The sequence below is a fragment of the Antedon bifida genome, chromosome 4 (genome assembly GCF_963402885.1).
Source record: "Antedon bifida chromosome 4, ecAntBifi1.1, whole genome shotgun sequence".
Taxonomy (NCBI): Eukaryota; Metazoa; Echinodermata; class Crinoidea; order Comatulida; family Antedonidae; genus Antedon; species Antedon bifida.
In genome coordinates this window covers 19,595,893-19,612,040 of record NC_136229.1, presented here as the reverse complement: position 1 = coordinate 19,612,040, position 16,148 = coordinate 19,595,893, and the positions used below count along the sequence as shown (strand labels likewise).

Sequence of the window (16,148 nt, the reverse complement as noted above, 5' to 3'; positions counted from 1 at the left end):
CTTCATCATAAAAACAAGTAAGTGAGCCATCTATCGGCGGTGGTTGTACATTTGGTACAGTTTTGGTGAACGGTGGTGGCAGCAGCTGCTCTCTCGATTATTGTTGTTTTTCTAGGCTTAATATTTATATATTTAAAAATAAACAAAATGAACACTTTAACAAAAGCACGAGAGTTTATTTTAATAGGAACCATTTTTACAATTATTTTAGCCATAGGTAGTGTATTTGTTTTTACAGAAAGTGTAATATTTAGATGAAAATAAAGCCAGAACTAGCTAGGCCCTACCTAGGCCTAGGCCTAGCCTGACTACTCTACTACTACTCTAGACAGGGCAGATAGAAGAGGGGTAGGCCTAGGCCTAATTAATAATGTTTGAGTCTGTCACACTGTTCAGGTCTCTCTGGCCTAGCTTAGGGAATGTATGGGAGGTAGGTGTAGGCCTAGTATGCTTAGAACGTTAGGACAGGTGGCACAAACAGACAAACGTTTATGGAGATAATAGTAAACAACTATTTTTATTATATTTTTTATTTTAATAATTTTTCAATATTATTTATTTGTCAAAATTGTGTGCATCACCATGTCTGATGAGTGACATTAACAAATCATATATCATTTGTTTTCACATTTTGTAGGTACAAGTAGAAGCGAGAGGGTCAAAATGAGACTTGTTCAGGAACCATCAAATTATGGGTAAGTATGGATAGGTGACTGAAGAGCTAGTTTGCAAGTGGCTGTTTTTTTTAAAGGTCAAAAACCCAATTTCCTTGTCCAACACATCACACAACCTTTCAAAAAATGTGTTTTTCATTTTTAGATATAACCAGAATATAGATGACAATTCTGACAATTCATTAAAACCTAGAATAAAACCAGCTAATTTTACAGGTAAGTTCAAATAATTGATTTCTTAACTTTATTTATTCAAAGTTCTGCAAAGTATAATACAAAACAAGATATAAAAAGCAAGAAAAAACAGATGATAAACATTATGGTAGTTTGTCAACCAAAATCTGACAAATAAAACAATTATTACAATCTACTATTACAATATCTACAAGAAAACCATAACTCAATGTTACTATTCTAAAGAATGGTGATTTTTTTCTAATTGATCTATTTTTGCAATTAAACTGTTCATATGAAACATGATCAACATTTTTCCTACTAATAGGTCCACCTCATCTTAGACGGCTAATGGGCAGATGTTTTAGTCTTGTGCAATCATCGTAAGTTACTTGCTTTGATTCATCTTATTTTTGTTTAAGTTTAAGTACCAAGGCAATCTAACAAGCTAACTGAGTTCCAGAGATCAAAGGATTTATCTGTGGCTGCGACACAATCAGTTCCACACCCCTTAACAGACACTGCACGCCACAGAGTATAAGTACATAGTACAGTACTGTTGGTATTTGTCGCAGCCAGACATAAGATCAAAGGTCTATTACGAGTTTGTAATGTTATTTCTGGTACTATCATTTGAATATTAACATAAAACAGTGAATATAATGTTTTCACTTTCATTATGAATTATCCTAGAGAACATAAGAAATATCAATATTTATGCTACACATTTTAGTATGTAGTAGTACATTTCATATTTTCTTCCATCGGATGAGAAAATTCAATTATTAGGACTAAATTTAAACAAGGACATTGCCCTTGTTTGTATAGCAATAACATTTTAATCTTTAGGTCAAATATGTTGACAAGGATGCATGGTCACTCATTGTGTAAATGCTGGTATGTTTTATATGATGATCAAGAAAAGAGCATTGAATGAATTATTTTTTGGATAATAATTTCTCAATGGTTTAATTTATTATTTATTATTTATCTTTTTTTATTTTAAGGTATAAATATGAATTTTGCCCCTTTCAAAATGTCACACAACATGAGCAAAGTATGCGTTGGAATCCTTACAGTGGTATTCTAGGGTAAGTTAAGTTTTAACTTAAAAACATAGCATATAACCCGTCACAGTCACTGCTCCAAAATTTTTTTGTTTATGTTATTTAACTCAATTTTCAACCTTTTATATTTGATAGAATATGGCAAGAATGGGAGATACATAACAACACATTCTATGCGCTTAGGATGAAGGAAGGGGATGTTTGTGGTGACAAGGGGCGAGAGGTTACGGTAAGAATGACATTTGATCTGGTCCTACCTTTTGATAGTCTTTATCTCATTAAACACAATAGGTTCGCTTGTCCCATAATATGGATATTTTGATTTGCGACCAAGGAACAAACTAGATCGCAATTTCCTTGCATTTGCACAATTAATTGACATGATCTAGTTAGGTCATAGGTCGTCCCAAATCAAAAGCTCCCTATTATCAGATAGTGGAACATACCGATTACTTACATTCTGTCTTTTTCTTCAGGTGAGGCTGCTTTGTGGCACAAAAAATGAGGTAACAGCTGTGAGCGAACCAGTCACTTGCAAGTATCAGATGGAATTTAAGACACCTTTAGTGTGCCATAATCATTCTCTCCTAGGTGTGTATAATTGAACTTGCTTTTTCCCCTTTTTTTGTACTCTTTTTATTTCTTATCCCCGATCCAGTATATATGATATGACAGTATTTCATACAGTAAGTCAGTAATGTCTTCATCATTTTTTTTAGTGTATCCAACATTATCTGTGGAATTAAGGAACAAATGGAACGAGTTAGAAGGACAATTGCTTGAAGAGGAGATCACTCAACAGGTACAGTATTGCTACCATAACATACACTCAAATGCTAAAGCTCGGTTTACACTATCAAACATTATGTGATAAAAAATTATTATATGATGTGTTCAAATATGGACATGATGATATCATATCACTAACATATTTGAGCACATCACACTTTTTTTCACACTAGTTTGATAGTTTAGACAGAGCTTTAAACAAAATATTGTTTAATATTGTGTATGTACAGTACTTTAACTTAGAACTGATTGTCAATAATATTCATTGCATACAGGTAGTAGTTTCAGGTCAAATATCCTTGATACTTTGATGATGAATTACCTTCCATTAAATTGTTAACGCATTTAATACCCCACTATCTATATATGTATTTTTTCTATTACACCATAGAGATATTATAGTATAGTATATCTATGATTACACATATATTGTTCTATTTTTAGGGCTACCAAAAAAGACTAAATGCTATTTTCAAGGCTGCAGGTTATATAATGGATGAAAAGTTGCATGAGTCACTTAAAATAGAGAATGAGAAAAAGGAGAACCCTGCCAGCCAATTTTCAACACTAGAATCTTGTAGTGAGGTATGTTCTTCTCATATAGTTACTATAGATTTGTTGTTGATTACATTTAAGTTTAATTTTTATGTTGAATTATTATCTAATCTTCTATGTAAAATTATTATCTAAATCTTAATGAATTTCCTCCGGTGTTTGGGATAATAAAGTTTTATTGAATTGAATATGATAATAAAATATTGTTTTATTATGTAAGATTTGATTGATTGTTTATTGATTATTGTCCAATATCAGGCCTATTGCTTACTGTATGTTGTTTTTGTAATTGTGGTGCATTCAAACTTTATGTGACAAAAAAATGTGATGTGCCCATAAATTGATATGATGACATCATATCACTACCATATTTGGTGCATTACACTTTTTTTGATAAACTAGTTTGATACATAGTGTAGTGTATTTAAAGTTGCTACATTTGTTTCTAACAGGCACATAAAAAACTAGAAGCAGAAATTGAGAGACTTCAAGGTCTATTATCGAAAAATAATGTTTACGGTAAGAAAGCATTTCCATCATTTTCCATTTTAGTCAGTTTACAGAATTCCCAAAATGCCCTTAACATTCTCTTCTCTTGCTTCCAAATTATATGACATCACTTCCTGGAAGGTCAACTGACAATAACTTCTCCCAGAATGACCTCTATAACTTGTGTTCTGAAATAGATTTAATTTAAAGTCCAAAAGATTGTACATTTAAATTTTAAAACAAGCTTTCTATGAGCTTGAACATAAGATCATTATGTCATGCAATCTATCCCATCATGCACTAGTATTAGTTTCTTCTATTAAGCATTATTCAAAATCAATTTTTTTAAATACTTTTTATCTATGTGTATTATGTAATGTGTTTTTTGTGTACAGTTGTTGTTCAGTATCACTTCCATACATTGTATTGCAAATAATTATGGCCAACAATATAATGAGTTCATTTAAAAAAACAGAGACGCACTTTGTTTTTCATTTCCATTACTGTAGTACAGTCAGCTCTCCAAAAATCACACACCTAAATACAATATTTGAAAACATTTTAAAGTCTAAATGATTTTGAGATTTTTCAAAAAGGTCTTTAAAAGGTGCTTGGCTTTGAGGAGATGGACTTTAGTCTTGATTTTTGCACATTCTGGTTTCTCTTCAATAATTCTCTATGCTTTCTAGACAATTCTACAGCAGTTACTTCAAACAAGTTACCTTGAATCTGATTGGTAAATCTCCATTATACATGTCAAAGGTCATAAAAGCCTGTTCACATTATGCATTTCTATTTGACAAAAGTAACTCTCAACGTGATGCTTTTATTGATTAATAAGATTGAAGCTATGTGTGTCAATCACTTCCAACAACAGTTGGTTAAATATCTCTTCACCTTTGTACATATTGATGAACACTAAGATGTCCATATCAATGCATTACTTTTGTCAAATATGTTTGTAGTAATAAGAACTTGGCCTAAGTGTGTGATATAATACTATCTGCATGCATCACATTCATTTGCATGAATTTCTAAACATCTAAATCATGAATGTGTCATTCACACTAGTATATTGAAATATCTTGCCAAGTATGATTTGTGAAGTCATGGTTCCCACTAGTTATTAACCTCCTCCAAATGGTCTTTCACACCTGTTCTGGCATGATACCGGTCCGGCACCAGCAAATCAAATTGAACATCAATGTTTTGTTTTCACGCGGCTTCGAGTGGAGCATCGTGAAAACTTGATTTGACAGTGCCAAACGAGAACCGTGCCGGAACACATGTGAAAGACCCTCTAAGCAAGTTAAATGACTCCAGTGGAAGGTTCAAATAACTTATATATTAGCATACATATAGGAAAATAGATGCAAAAGCCTAAAATACAGTAAAGAGAGTAGGAAAAGCTATGAAAGAATAGAATGGACTGGCTCCCTGTCCCAATATCTTTTGTGCTGTGTCTGTATACAGGTAGCATGTACCTTCCATATCTGCAGCTATAACACCTCTTATATTATAACCACAGTACTTTTTTTTTATTGAAAAATATAAAATAGGAAATAGACATGCAAAAAAAATAAGAGAAAGAAGGTACAAAAGAAGATAATGGAGTAGAATGAAATGGACTAACTCCCTGTCCTAAGACCCCATGGGTCTATTTGTATTGTGTCTGTATAAAGGTAGCATGTGCCTTTCATATAACTATAACACCTCATGTATTTATAATCATACTTTCTTATTATTGAATAATATAAGACATATTCATGTTTATTTATTTAACTAATTCAACTTCATTTCATTACTAACATTAACTATATAACAATTTGTATACTGGAAATTACTTTATTATTTTTTAAGTGTAAATAAATGTGTGTGATTATGTACAGTAAAATAGAAACAGTTCTGTAATCTGCATGACAAATTAATAAGTGTGGTAGTAATGATGATATAATGATGTTGATAATAATAATAATTACAATATTGATGTTGATTAATCTGAAGAGAAATATTATTATATTAGATTGCCTGACTCTAATCTTAGCGTTGTAATAAGTAAGATAGAAGAAGAAGAAGAGATTGCCAATTATGATTAAAACTAATATATTTTTTTTATGGAAAACAAATTAACTGATTGAATTGCACTTTGCACTGCACAACTAGCATCACATTTTGAGTTAATAATGTTTGTTTGTTTCAGGGCAAATATCCTACCATGATGATCAGCAAAGAGAGGATTTTGCTTATGATAATTATGACATGTAAAGATACGAAAGATCTCACAAGTAGTATTGGTTTTGGAATTTGGAGATTTCTCTCTGTCTCAGAGTGCATGAGAGCTTCTTTGTAAGATGGTGGACTATTTAACATACAATTCAGTTCAGCAAACGTTCTTCTGAGACTTAAAGATGTATTGGGCCCCTGAAAAAAATAATTTTTTTGTTGAATATGCCATTTTAACAGTTTTTGTAATTTTATAACTTAAAACATTATTTTTTCATTTTTTTTTCTACGGAAGTGATTAAATTTGTTAAAACTACAAAATGGCCTATTCAAAGTCTGATTTTATTAATCTTCATTCTTCATGTTTTTGGGGGACAATACATCTTTAAATTTGCATTTGCAATTAAATTCAACTTTTGTGCAATTGAGAACTTCATCAATCAATAGGACTATTCAACTGGTCACTGGTCACAACTAGCAAACACCTTACAGTGAGCTACTCCCACTGCTTGCAGTGATCTACACACCTAAATTCAATGTTGAAAACATTTTAAAGTCTAAATGATTTTGAAAGAGTTTTTCAGAGGTTTGGTTTTTGATCTACACCCACGGTTCGCAGTGAGCTACTCCAACTGCTCACATATAAACAGCAAGGAGTTTGAGGAGCTAGCTTTTCTGATTATCTGCTCAAAACAGCGCAGTCGATATATATCAGGCATGACTTTAAAAAATATTATTTGAACAACAGCAAACTAGTTTGTCAGCTTTAGTTCTACAAACTAGTTTTCAACAGCTTTTCGAATTTTGTAAAGTGGTTAATCACACTTTGCAAACTTTGGAACATATTTCTTGATATGCTTTATATGTTTATTGCCAAAGACAAATTACTTCACTCTAGCAGTAAGTGGCAATGATTTCACTTGATAAACATACACACAATATTTACATAAACACAATCTTGATTTTATTTTTGTTAGAAATAAAATTGTGAGAATTTAATTTATATTTTAAAATCAAACTAAATCAAGATTTTGTGTGATCATTGGTTTTAATCAATGTAGTACAGTAACTAAATCTCTTAATAATATGAGAAAATATTTTTCAGTAAATTTCTTTTCTTACAGTAGTAGATAGTAAGAGTAGCATTTCTTTTTTTAAACATTTTTTATTTAAATTTGTTTTGTTGATTTACTAACCATAACAATTACTAATTTCATATTCATTTAATATTCCAAGTTTTTAAGATAGATTGTACCAAATTATTGTACATTAATTATGTTGTAAACATTGGTATTTATGTATTTGTATAAGTTGTTTTTTCTAATATTAAATATTTTGAATTAATTAATAAATGTAATTTGATGTTCTTTTCATTTTTTGTTACCCTGCACCACACATAATATAATTTGAAATTTGCTACGAAATCGAAATCTGTTTGCTTTTCTGTGACATATACAAATAATTAATGTTTATGATTTGGATGGTGAACAACGTCGTGTGGCAAAAATTCTCAAAATGTTTACAGAAAGCTGAACGTGCACTTGAGTCGTTCATTATCACCATTAGATATCACTTTTCCATGAAATAGGGCTAATTCCAAATGAGACGTGATGCCTAATTTATCAATCAAATTGCAAGAATAGGGTCTACACTCAGGTGTGTTATAATAATTTATGTAAAGAATGTAGACATCACTTAGCACTGTGCAATATTGATTTTGCGCGTTAACTGTATTCAATTACTGTAGTTACTGCAGTGTCGTAATCATTGACTTTGAAACGCGTTTGTTGATGTAAACGCGTTTTTCACCATGATTGACGGTTTGTCGCGAAAAAGTTACAGCCGTACAAAATAACGATTAATAACGATTAAACAGTAATGTATTAAATACAATTTATTGGATAACATTTTTAAAATTAAAATGATTTTATAATATTCTATTTTTATTACACATTATCATACGTAGGCATACTATATTGATAAAAATCGTTAACATTAAAATTAATAGATCACTATTTTTTAAATATTATTATCAAGTTGCTTATGTTATAGTTCTTCTTTATTCTTTTTCACTTTTTCTGCCCTGTCTGTATTAGCAGTTTTGGATTTAGGAGGATTTTTCTTTTTCTTTTTGTCCTTTTTCTCTTTCTTATCCTTGATATCATTTTCCTCATTTTCTTCTATAGACGGTGCCTTTCTTGCCTTCTATAAATATACAAATTTATTTCAAACTCAGTTACCACTTTTTAAAATATTTTGTTTGAAGAAAAGAAAATACTTAAACCAGGTGTGATATTTATTAACTACCGGATCTTTTATTTATAGTTGTCTATTTAAACTTACCGGTCCTTTATATTTATTGATACGGAAGTTAGATCTATCAACCCCAACACAGGCATCAGTTACTTCAAAGCAAAGTTCTAGCTCTTGTTCGTTGACGTCAGTGTCTTTAGATAGCACAGCCAAAAGCTCATCCTTGTAGTCGCCTAAAATGTAAAGGTGTTCTATATGATTAGAAATGGTCATTTGGTTGTCAATAGTACAGCTTGGTTTCAACTTGGAAGCAACGCAAGGACGTAGACGCAACGCAAGCAAGTTGACCTATAACAAGCGATTGTTCGAATAATCCATCACTTGTGATTGGTCGTATCACTTACGTTGCGTCACGTACTTGCGTTGCGTCTCTAGTGGGAACCAAGCTTTAGGCTCAGAATCTTTGAAATAGATCTTTTTCAGTGTATCATGCATTGAGTTGCATAGGCTACCGTTACACAATATTCCTTACACTTGCACAATGTAAACAATTTAGATTTTTACTACAGAAAAATGTGTCCACTTACTAGTCCAATAATCGCAAACTTTCTTCATATTAGGCGGGCTAAACTCATATGCTCGTAAATTGTCAAAATTGCATACTTTAGTGATGACCGTTGCCGCCTTCTTTCTGCTTCCCTTACCAATGAGTTTGTTGGATTCTGAAAAGTATAAATTATTACTACTACATACAGTCGTCGTCTTTTAATTCCACCAAAATGCTAATCCGAAACTTTTAAATGCCCAGTGACATGCAAGGCATTGATTAGGGGGGTCCAAAACATATAGTAAAGTTCTGTTTACACTATCAAACTAGTTTTACAAAAAAAAGTGTGATATGTCCATATATGGTAGTGGTGTTCCCAGATATGGTAGTGATATGACATCATTATGTCCATATATGGGCACATTTTTTTTTGTCACATAAAGATAGTGTAGGCCAGATTTAAGGTGATTTTTTGGATTGGCAAACATTTGTAAACAGGACTGTCTCGGAGTTTACTGTAGGACAAACTTTTTATCTCCACATACCAGTTATAACTGCATGACATCCCTCGCAAACAACCTCTGCAAATAAAAAAAAAATCACCGGCGTTATTAATTTGGTTCAGTTTATTGTTATTCGTTTCGTATTGATCGAAAGTCAATGTAATTATGTTAGCATTGTACCCAAAACTTATGTCTTTTCGCTGGTTTTTGAGATAAAAAAAATGTCGTAAATCGTGCATTTCTCAGTTTAGAATCTTTATACTTATCGCAAGGAAGCATTTATCTTTTGTGCCTCATTTGAATGTAAACGAACTTTTACAAAGAACTTATTTCGTTTGTAAAACATTGTTCAACCCCGAAGCCGGTATTGATATAATCATGGAGTATTACTCCATGATACAATTGACAAAAATACATTGTTTGTTTAGTACTGTTATTCTAATTTCACTACAGAAAAGACCACAATGGGGTTACCATCTGGATTTGCTGTAGCTCCCAAATCTCATATTATTATGTCGTATTTTGCTACTGTAGTAAGACAAATAATTCCTGCTTGGTGTAAGAAGCATTGCAGTGTATGAATACCGCCTCTGAGTTTGATTTAGAGTCATTAATAAGTTGGCCAGAGTTATTATTTTAAATAGTTAATAGTACCTTTTCACATTTGTAATTACCTTTTGCAAATTTGGTAGGTTTCACTGCCCACGTGACTGTAATACTTGCAAGAGTAAGGATTAATATATTGAGGAAATCCATTGTATCCAAATTTTCCTTAAAAAAAAAAATAGGAAAGAGTCAATATTATGTATATAAGACGGAACACACTGTATAATGTTTTATTGTCAAACAGCGGTACCGTTTTCAATACGGATTTCCGTTATTAAAATATAGTGTTGGAATGGCCTAATCTATAGAATAAGAACCTTGGGCTACTTCCTTAACGCTGGTAGGTTTTTGATTAATCTTAATACCAGTATAGACCCATACAATTAAAGAGTATGTTAGTAACTTACCGTTATTAAATCAGTTATAAGTCTATGATGAAGGCAGTTATTAACACGTGTCCTTTATTCAAGAGGTTCATTCGACAAACACAGTTGGACTTTAAACTTGCAATAAGATAAGATCGAACCTGGAATTGTGATTAAAGAAGCGCCCTCAATAAATGTGGCTTGGTTTTTTTTTAAAGTTAAAATTCATCTAGTAGGCCTATATTTAACCATAGGCTCATCAGGCCTATATTTATATAGGCTCATCAGGCCTATTTGGTTTAGTACAATTCATGACTTAAGAATCTTTCCTTTTTCTTGGTAGATTACAGTAGTGAATATTCATTAGCAACTTGATACGGTTGACAAGTTAATAATGAATATTCAAACGTGTACCACTCACTGCTGAATATTCATAATAAATCGCAAGCTTGACCCAACACGACGTTGAAAACCAGGAAGTGGCAAGCCCATGTTCTAAATATAGCAATGTATCATGATGTTTGTATTAACATGCTTTAAAACATGACAGTTCGGTAAGGGGTTGTTATTCAACACTATAGAGGCTACTTGAACAGAGAGAGGAAATGTCGCGAGTGAGTATGAAATTGAAGCCGATTTGTATTCGGTGTATAACTGTAGGCGATAGGTAAGTATAGTACTAGTAACTAAGCTAGAAACTATGCTTAATAACAAGGCTCTAGACTTAAGTATAGTGTACTGTTGCAGACTTTGCAATCAAGCTTTTCTAAGATGGTAAGAACGTGAAATGATTATGTTATGTTATGTAATTAATGTTATGTATGATTGTGTAAAATGATTATGAAATGATTGAGTACATTATTCATTTTAGTGCAGTTGGGAAGACCTGCCTCCTCATCCGTGAATGCATGAATGCATATCCTGAAGACTACATACCAACAGTGTAAGTATATAACATTTGTGGGTTGCGAATTGTTTTTAACAAAATGTCTGTGACACACCGTCCTCAGGCGCATTTCATTGATAGGCTCAGACACTTGAAAATCATATAGGCCTATTAAAGAACAAAAAGTAAAACTACCAACTTCCTATTTTTAAAACTTCAGCTTAAAAACTATAGACGATAAAAAAACAAATTTTCTTTGTACAGGTTTGATAGTTACATTCATGAAATCACAGTGGACAATGCAGTTGTAAAAGTACAGACAGAAGACGCCCGTGGGCGACAGGATGAAGATTACATTAGGTTACGCCCGTTATCTTATATTAATGCGGTATGTTTTTCTTCTGTAAAGATCCATGATTTTCCTCAATGAACTTGAATTGAAAGTGTGCCATATTCCTGTATAGGCTCTACGTTTTAGAAAAACACCTTTGCTATGTCTGTTTGGTTCTTTTTTTTTTTTGGTTTTTAAGATATTTAATAAGTGAATGTTTTGAGGTTTTTTATTTATGTATGTTTTCTTAATTCATTGTACGATAGTTAATTTTAATTGGATGTTTCTATTTTTATAGCAATTTCAACTAATTTTTATATATTTGTAATGCAATTCATTTCAGTCCTTGACTGTCGTTTTGTAATATATTTTTAATATACCGAATAAATAAATAAATAAATTCTTCTAGTCAGTCTTGTGAAGTCATTTCAATGGCAAAAAGACTTCAACTGTGAAATCTCTGTAAATAATTTTAGTTAAGTTCCCAAGAGACAGTTAAGATGCGCTGGGCGTTGCCATGGCGTTGTTCACTCGCGAGAGGGAGAAGCTCTTGTACTTACAAATTGGTTTGCGAGCATGCACTCCACTCAGTAATTACTTTGTATTATTTTGAAACTTAAGAAAGAGTAATATTATAAGACAAAGAGATATTTATTTGGTTAATTTGTTTTATGTTTCTCCAATACAGAATGTTATTGTCATTTGTTTCGACCTGTCGAATCCAACATCATATGAAAATGTTAGTAAGCTTTGGTATCCCGAAATACACAAACACTGTCCCGATGTACCGTTTATTCTGGTTGGTACTAAGTTGGATTTGAAAATAGATGAAGATGGGAATCCGAAAACGACAGACGATGCAAAAAAGTGTATTACATACGTACAGGTGATGATGGTCTTTTATTGTTTAAATTGTAATTGTAAAACTGTAATACTAATATAAATAGATATTTACTTTAAGGTGTGTCATTATATATATATATATAGGATAACAATTAGTCGGCTACGATTTAAAAGGAGACTTCTAATTATTTATTTTTATTTTCAGGGCCAAGAAATGAAATCAAAGGTTGGTGCTCTCGACTATTTTGAATGTTCATCTTTGACGGGAAGGGGTGTAAATGATGTGTTCTACGAAGCTACATGTCACGGAGTATCGCATAGACTTGGAAACAAGAAAAAAAGAAAAAACTGTGTCGTCATATAGCTCTTTTTGTTTGTTTTTTTGTTGTTGTCTTGTCATAACAGTGAGAGAACAGAGGAGAGTTCCCAAAGTTCTTCAACCCTCAACACACTTGTTACGTCACAACATCCGACATTTGAGTACTTTTAATTATATTAAGGCACAGTGAGATAATAGTTTAGGATAGGATATCATATTGGTTACTGTAAAATAAAAAGGCGGAACTGTTTTAACACGCCTATTATTCCTGTCGTTTCATTTGTGTATTCCGTATCACGTACCGTACGTAGCATTCGTTATTTTTTTCGTCAGTCAGTCTTTTTTTAGATACACCCAAAAACAATTATAGTAAGTTACACATTATAAAATGCACATCGTTCATTTTAATGGTAATATCGCACACACTAAAAAACTGCCAGAGAGAGAAGTAGTTTTTGGTGCATATTCATCATCAATGACAAGTTTAAATCAATATTTAAATGTGTATCATTAACTGCTGAATATTCATAAGAAATTGCAAGCTTGACTGAACATGACATTGGAAAACCAGGAAGTGTCAGTTTCTAAAAATAGCAATGTATCATCGATGTTCGTATTTAATAATAACATGCTTTAAAAGCCTGGCAGTTTGATATGAGTTATTTTCAATGATTATATTTAACACTAGGCTGCTTGGTAAGTAGCTACAGTGCTAGAGTAGGCCTCTGAAACACGGAGATATGTCGCGAGCGAGTCTAAAATTGAAGCCGATTCGTATTCGATGTATAACTGTAGGCGATAGGTAAGTTATGGCTACAAAACAAAGTGGACGTTCGGGTCTATGCTTAAGTATATGAGTCTAGACTTATATACTGTATTGTATATGCTTAAGACTTAAATACTGTATTGTTAGGTTTTCTAAAAGCTACGACTATACAGTTACACGTTGCATACACATCCATATAGGCTTAAATCCGATAAGAAATAAAAACGAACTAATAGGCTATATGTATAGGCCTATACATATGGAGTTGTAATTTAATAAAACTTTACTTTTTATTCCTAATGTCATCAGTTTTGTTGGGAAAACCTGCCTCCTCATTCGTAAATGCAAACAATTGTTTCCTGAAGTCTACGTACCAACAGTGTAAGTACACTGTCTACACTAACTTAGTATGACAAAAACAAGTGTGATGTGCCCAAATATAGTAATTATATGCCAAAATATGGTAGTGATATGACATCATTATATCCATATATGGGTACATAAACTTTGATAGTGTAGACAAAGCATAACATTTCAGAAAATACGTCATGATTTAATTACAGTTAGTAGCCTGCTGTTTTTAGCTGTTAAAGTAAATTTAGTTGATAAAGCCTATACAGCACCTTGATTAAGAATACGACACTATTAACAAAATTATTTTTGTTATACAGTAAATAAAAAACCAATTTGAGAAACACATTTAGAGATTTATGATTGACGATACAAAATCTTTTATTTATAAAAAAATTATATTTTGTGCCTTATATATTAGTTAATATTAAGTTAATTCGATCATCCATGGTTTACGTATTTGTAAGTAAAGTATGTTGTGATGTGTAAATTAAATGAAAACAAAATTGTATTATGTACAGGTTTGACAGTGGTGAGGTTCATAAAATCACATTGGAAAATACAGTTGTGGAAGTACAGACAGAAGACGCCCGTGGCGAACAGGAAGATTACGCTAGGTTACGCCCACTGTGTTATATTAGAGCGGTAGGTGCCATAGGTATTACTTAATTTTAAATTACTAAGGACAACAACATCGGCAAGGGTTCGAAGCCGACTCGCTCCTAGTTCTGGTGGTGGAACAAGTCTTCTCGGATAAGGACTATACACCGTAGGTCCAGTGTACACAGTTATAATCTGTGTGCACTTTAAAGAACCCAGTTCATTATTCGAGAAGAGTAGGGGGTTACCCCTGTGAACTGGTTCACAAAATAGCACCTTATCATCGGGATTACCAACTATCTGATAGGACAGTGATTAATTCACTATTGGTAATCCTTGGCCACATTGCCTAAAGACATAAAATAAAAAATAATAAAAACATTTCTAGTTCTCATGGTTTTGTATTTTCGATTGCAAACCAACACAATAGATATAGAAATACAATAGAAATATTGTTTATGATCAAATACCACTCAAACATTGATTTTGTTTTTCTTTAAACAGAATATTTTTATCATTTGTTTCGATCTGTCGAATCCAACGTCATATGAAAATGTAAGTAAGCTTTGGTATCCCGAAATACACAAACACTGCCCCGATGTACCGTTTATTCTAGTTGGTACCAAGTTGGACTTAAGAGAAGATGAAGATGGGAATCTGAGAACGGCAGACGATGGAACAAAGTTTATTACATACGAACAGGTATTTTTTTTTAAAATAAAGTTAAATTAATTTGTAACGAGGGACTTATTATAAGCTTTTCCCCAGTCTCTACACCAAAGTAAACCAATAACGATTTGATTATTTATTTAAAATTAAATTACAGCCTACCTTTTTTAAATTAAAAAATGTATTTTATTTATTTTGTTTATTTTCAGGGCCAAGAAATGAAATCAAAGGTTGGTGCTCTCGACTATTTTGAATGTTCATCTTTGACGGGAAGGGGTGTAAATGATGTGTTCTACGAAGCTACATGTCACGGGGTATCGCATAAACTTGAAGAAAAGAAACGTACGAAACATTGTGTAGTCATATAGCTTGTTTTGTTTTGTTTTTGCCGTTTTCTTGCCTTTGGAAAACGCAGTGACGTATCCATTGTGTTGCTCAAGTGCTTTACCTCATCACAACGTTTTGTTTCGTTACAAGATCCGAAGACATTACTTTCCAATAAAACGTTCTGCCTCCGTTTTAAATGTGTGCCTTTTATACTCTGAAATGACGGTATATTTTTATTATTTCGTCGGACCCTTTCATAGGCCTACTGACATAATTGATGTACGAGACAGTGCCAGGAATGAATGACTATGCTTTGGTTTTGCATTGACTAGACATCTTTTAATGAAGCAATGTCTGGAGAAGGAATTTTGTAGGGAAATGAACAAATATAGGCCTAAACGTATCGTATTTACTTAAAGAAAAGACAAATTGTCACTAATCATATAGCTCATTTGTTCAGTCTATTATGTTTCCATTTGGTTAATAAATGTAGCAGTAAAACATCTCTACATAAACATTACATTTTGTATAATATTCAGTACCAGTATTTAATGCGAATATAACAATAATGATATGTTATAATAAAGACGGAAAAATAAAAAAGAGAGTAAATAAAAGATTTGTGATGATTAGATTAGATTAGAAGCTACATATCACGTGATGTGAATAAAGAGATGCTTCGCTCGTTCTAAATTCGATACAGCAAATAAGACCTCTTGATGCGCCCTCTACAAATACAATATTTATGGCATAATTTGCGAGTTATAAGCGTTGCGCCACTAGCTATATATCATTACTTAGAGTAAACTAC

At 32.2% G+C, this 16,148-nt stretch overlaps 4 protein-coding genes across 8 annotated transcripts in view; 3 read left to right on the top strand and 1 right to left on the bottom strand.

Moving 5' to 3' along the window:
• The first annotated feature begins 65 nt into the window (after positions 1-65).
• Positions 66-7,316, top strand: LOC144839536 (N-acetylglucosamine-1-phosphotransferase subunit gamma-like). 3 transcript variants are annotated; one of them, XM_078694946.1, is made up of 12 exons: positions 66-217; positions 638-695; positions 820-890; positions 1,177-1,231; positions 1,856-1,939; positions 2,051-2,144; positions 2,392-2,506; positions 2,635-2,717; positions 3,149-3,289; positions 3,712-3,778; positions 4,438-4,484; positions 5,949-7,316. In XM_078694946.1, the coding sequence occupies exons 1-11, from the start codon at positions 148-150 to the stop codon at positions 4,473-4,475; spliced, it is 876 nt and encodes a 291-aa protein (XP_078551072.1). In that variant the 5' UTR covers positions 66-147; the 3' UTR covers positions 4,476-4,484; positions 5,949-7,316. The 3 variants fall into 3 exon arrangements, with proteins under 3 accessions (XP_078551072.1, XP_078551070.1, XP_078551073.1); XM_078694944.1 differs by lacking the exon at positions 4,438-4,484 and having other exon boundaries at positions 5,949-7,308; XM_078694947.1 differs by lacking the exons at positions 66-217; positions 4,438-4,484 and adding an exon at positions 420-436 and having other exon boundaries at positions 645-695.
• A 562-nt stretch (positions 7,317-7,878) lies between these two features.
• The window catches only part of LOC144839541 (uncharacterized), a 78,144-nt gene continuing 69,874 nt past the window's right edge, over positions 7,879-16,148 (bottom strand). The window contains exons 2-7 of one of the 2 annotated variants that reach the window (XM_078694952.1): positions 10,288-10,406; positions 9,949-10,045; positions 9,317-9,352; positions 8,812-8,946; positions 8,315-8,457; positions 7,879-8,176 (exon numbers count right to left, since the gene is read on the bottom strand). In XM_078694952.1, coding sequence (XP_078551078.1) covers positions 8,018-8,176; positions 8,315-8,457; positions 8,812-8,946; positions 9,317-9,352; positions 9,949-10,030 — 555 coding nt within the window. In that variant the 5' untranslated portion in view covers positions 10,031-10,045; positions 10,288-10,406 and the 3' untranslated portion in view covers positions 7,879-8,017. Of the gene's footprint in view, positions 8,177-8,314; positions 8,458-8,811; positions 8,947-9,316; positions 9,353-9,948; positions 10,046-10,287; positions 10,452-16,148 lie in introns of those variants that run through there. The other variant, XM_078694954.1, reaches the window with a different exon arrangement.
• On the top strand, positions 10,755-12,852 carry LOC144839999 (ras-related protein Rac1-like). Of its 2 annotated transcripts, XM_078695611.1 has the most exons (5): positions 10,755-10,912; positions 11,117-11,188; positions 11,396-11,519; positions 12,151-12,348; positions 12,511-12,849. In XM_078695611.1, the coding sequence occupies exons 1-5, from the start codon at positions 10,851-10,853 to the stop codon at positions 12,667-12,669; spliced, it is 615 nt and encodes a 204-aa protein (XP_078551737.1). In that variant the 5' UTR covers positions 10,755-10,850; the 3' UTR covers positions 12,670-12,849. The 2 variants fall into 2 exon arrangements, with proteins under 2 accessions (XP_078551737.1, XP_078551738.1); XM_078695612.1 differs by lacking the exon at positions 11,117-11,188 and having other exon boundaries at positions 10,808-10,912; positions 12,511-12,852.
• On the top strand, positions 13,236-15,746 carry LOC144840000 (ras-related C3 botulinum toxin substrate 1-like). The gene is made up of 5 exons (XM_078695613.1): positions 13,236-13,426; positions 13,700-13,771; positions 14,263-14,386; positions 14,846-15,043; positions 15,220-15,746. Exons 1-5 carry the CDS (start codon positions 13,365-13,367, stop codon positions 15,376-15,378), a joined length of 615 nt encoding a protein of 204 aa, XP_078551739.1. The 5' UTR covers positions 13,236-13,364; the 3' UTR covers positions 15,379-15,746.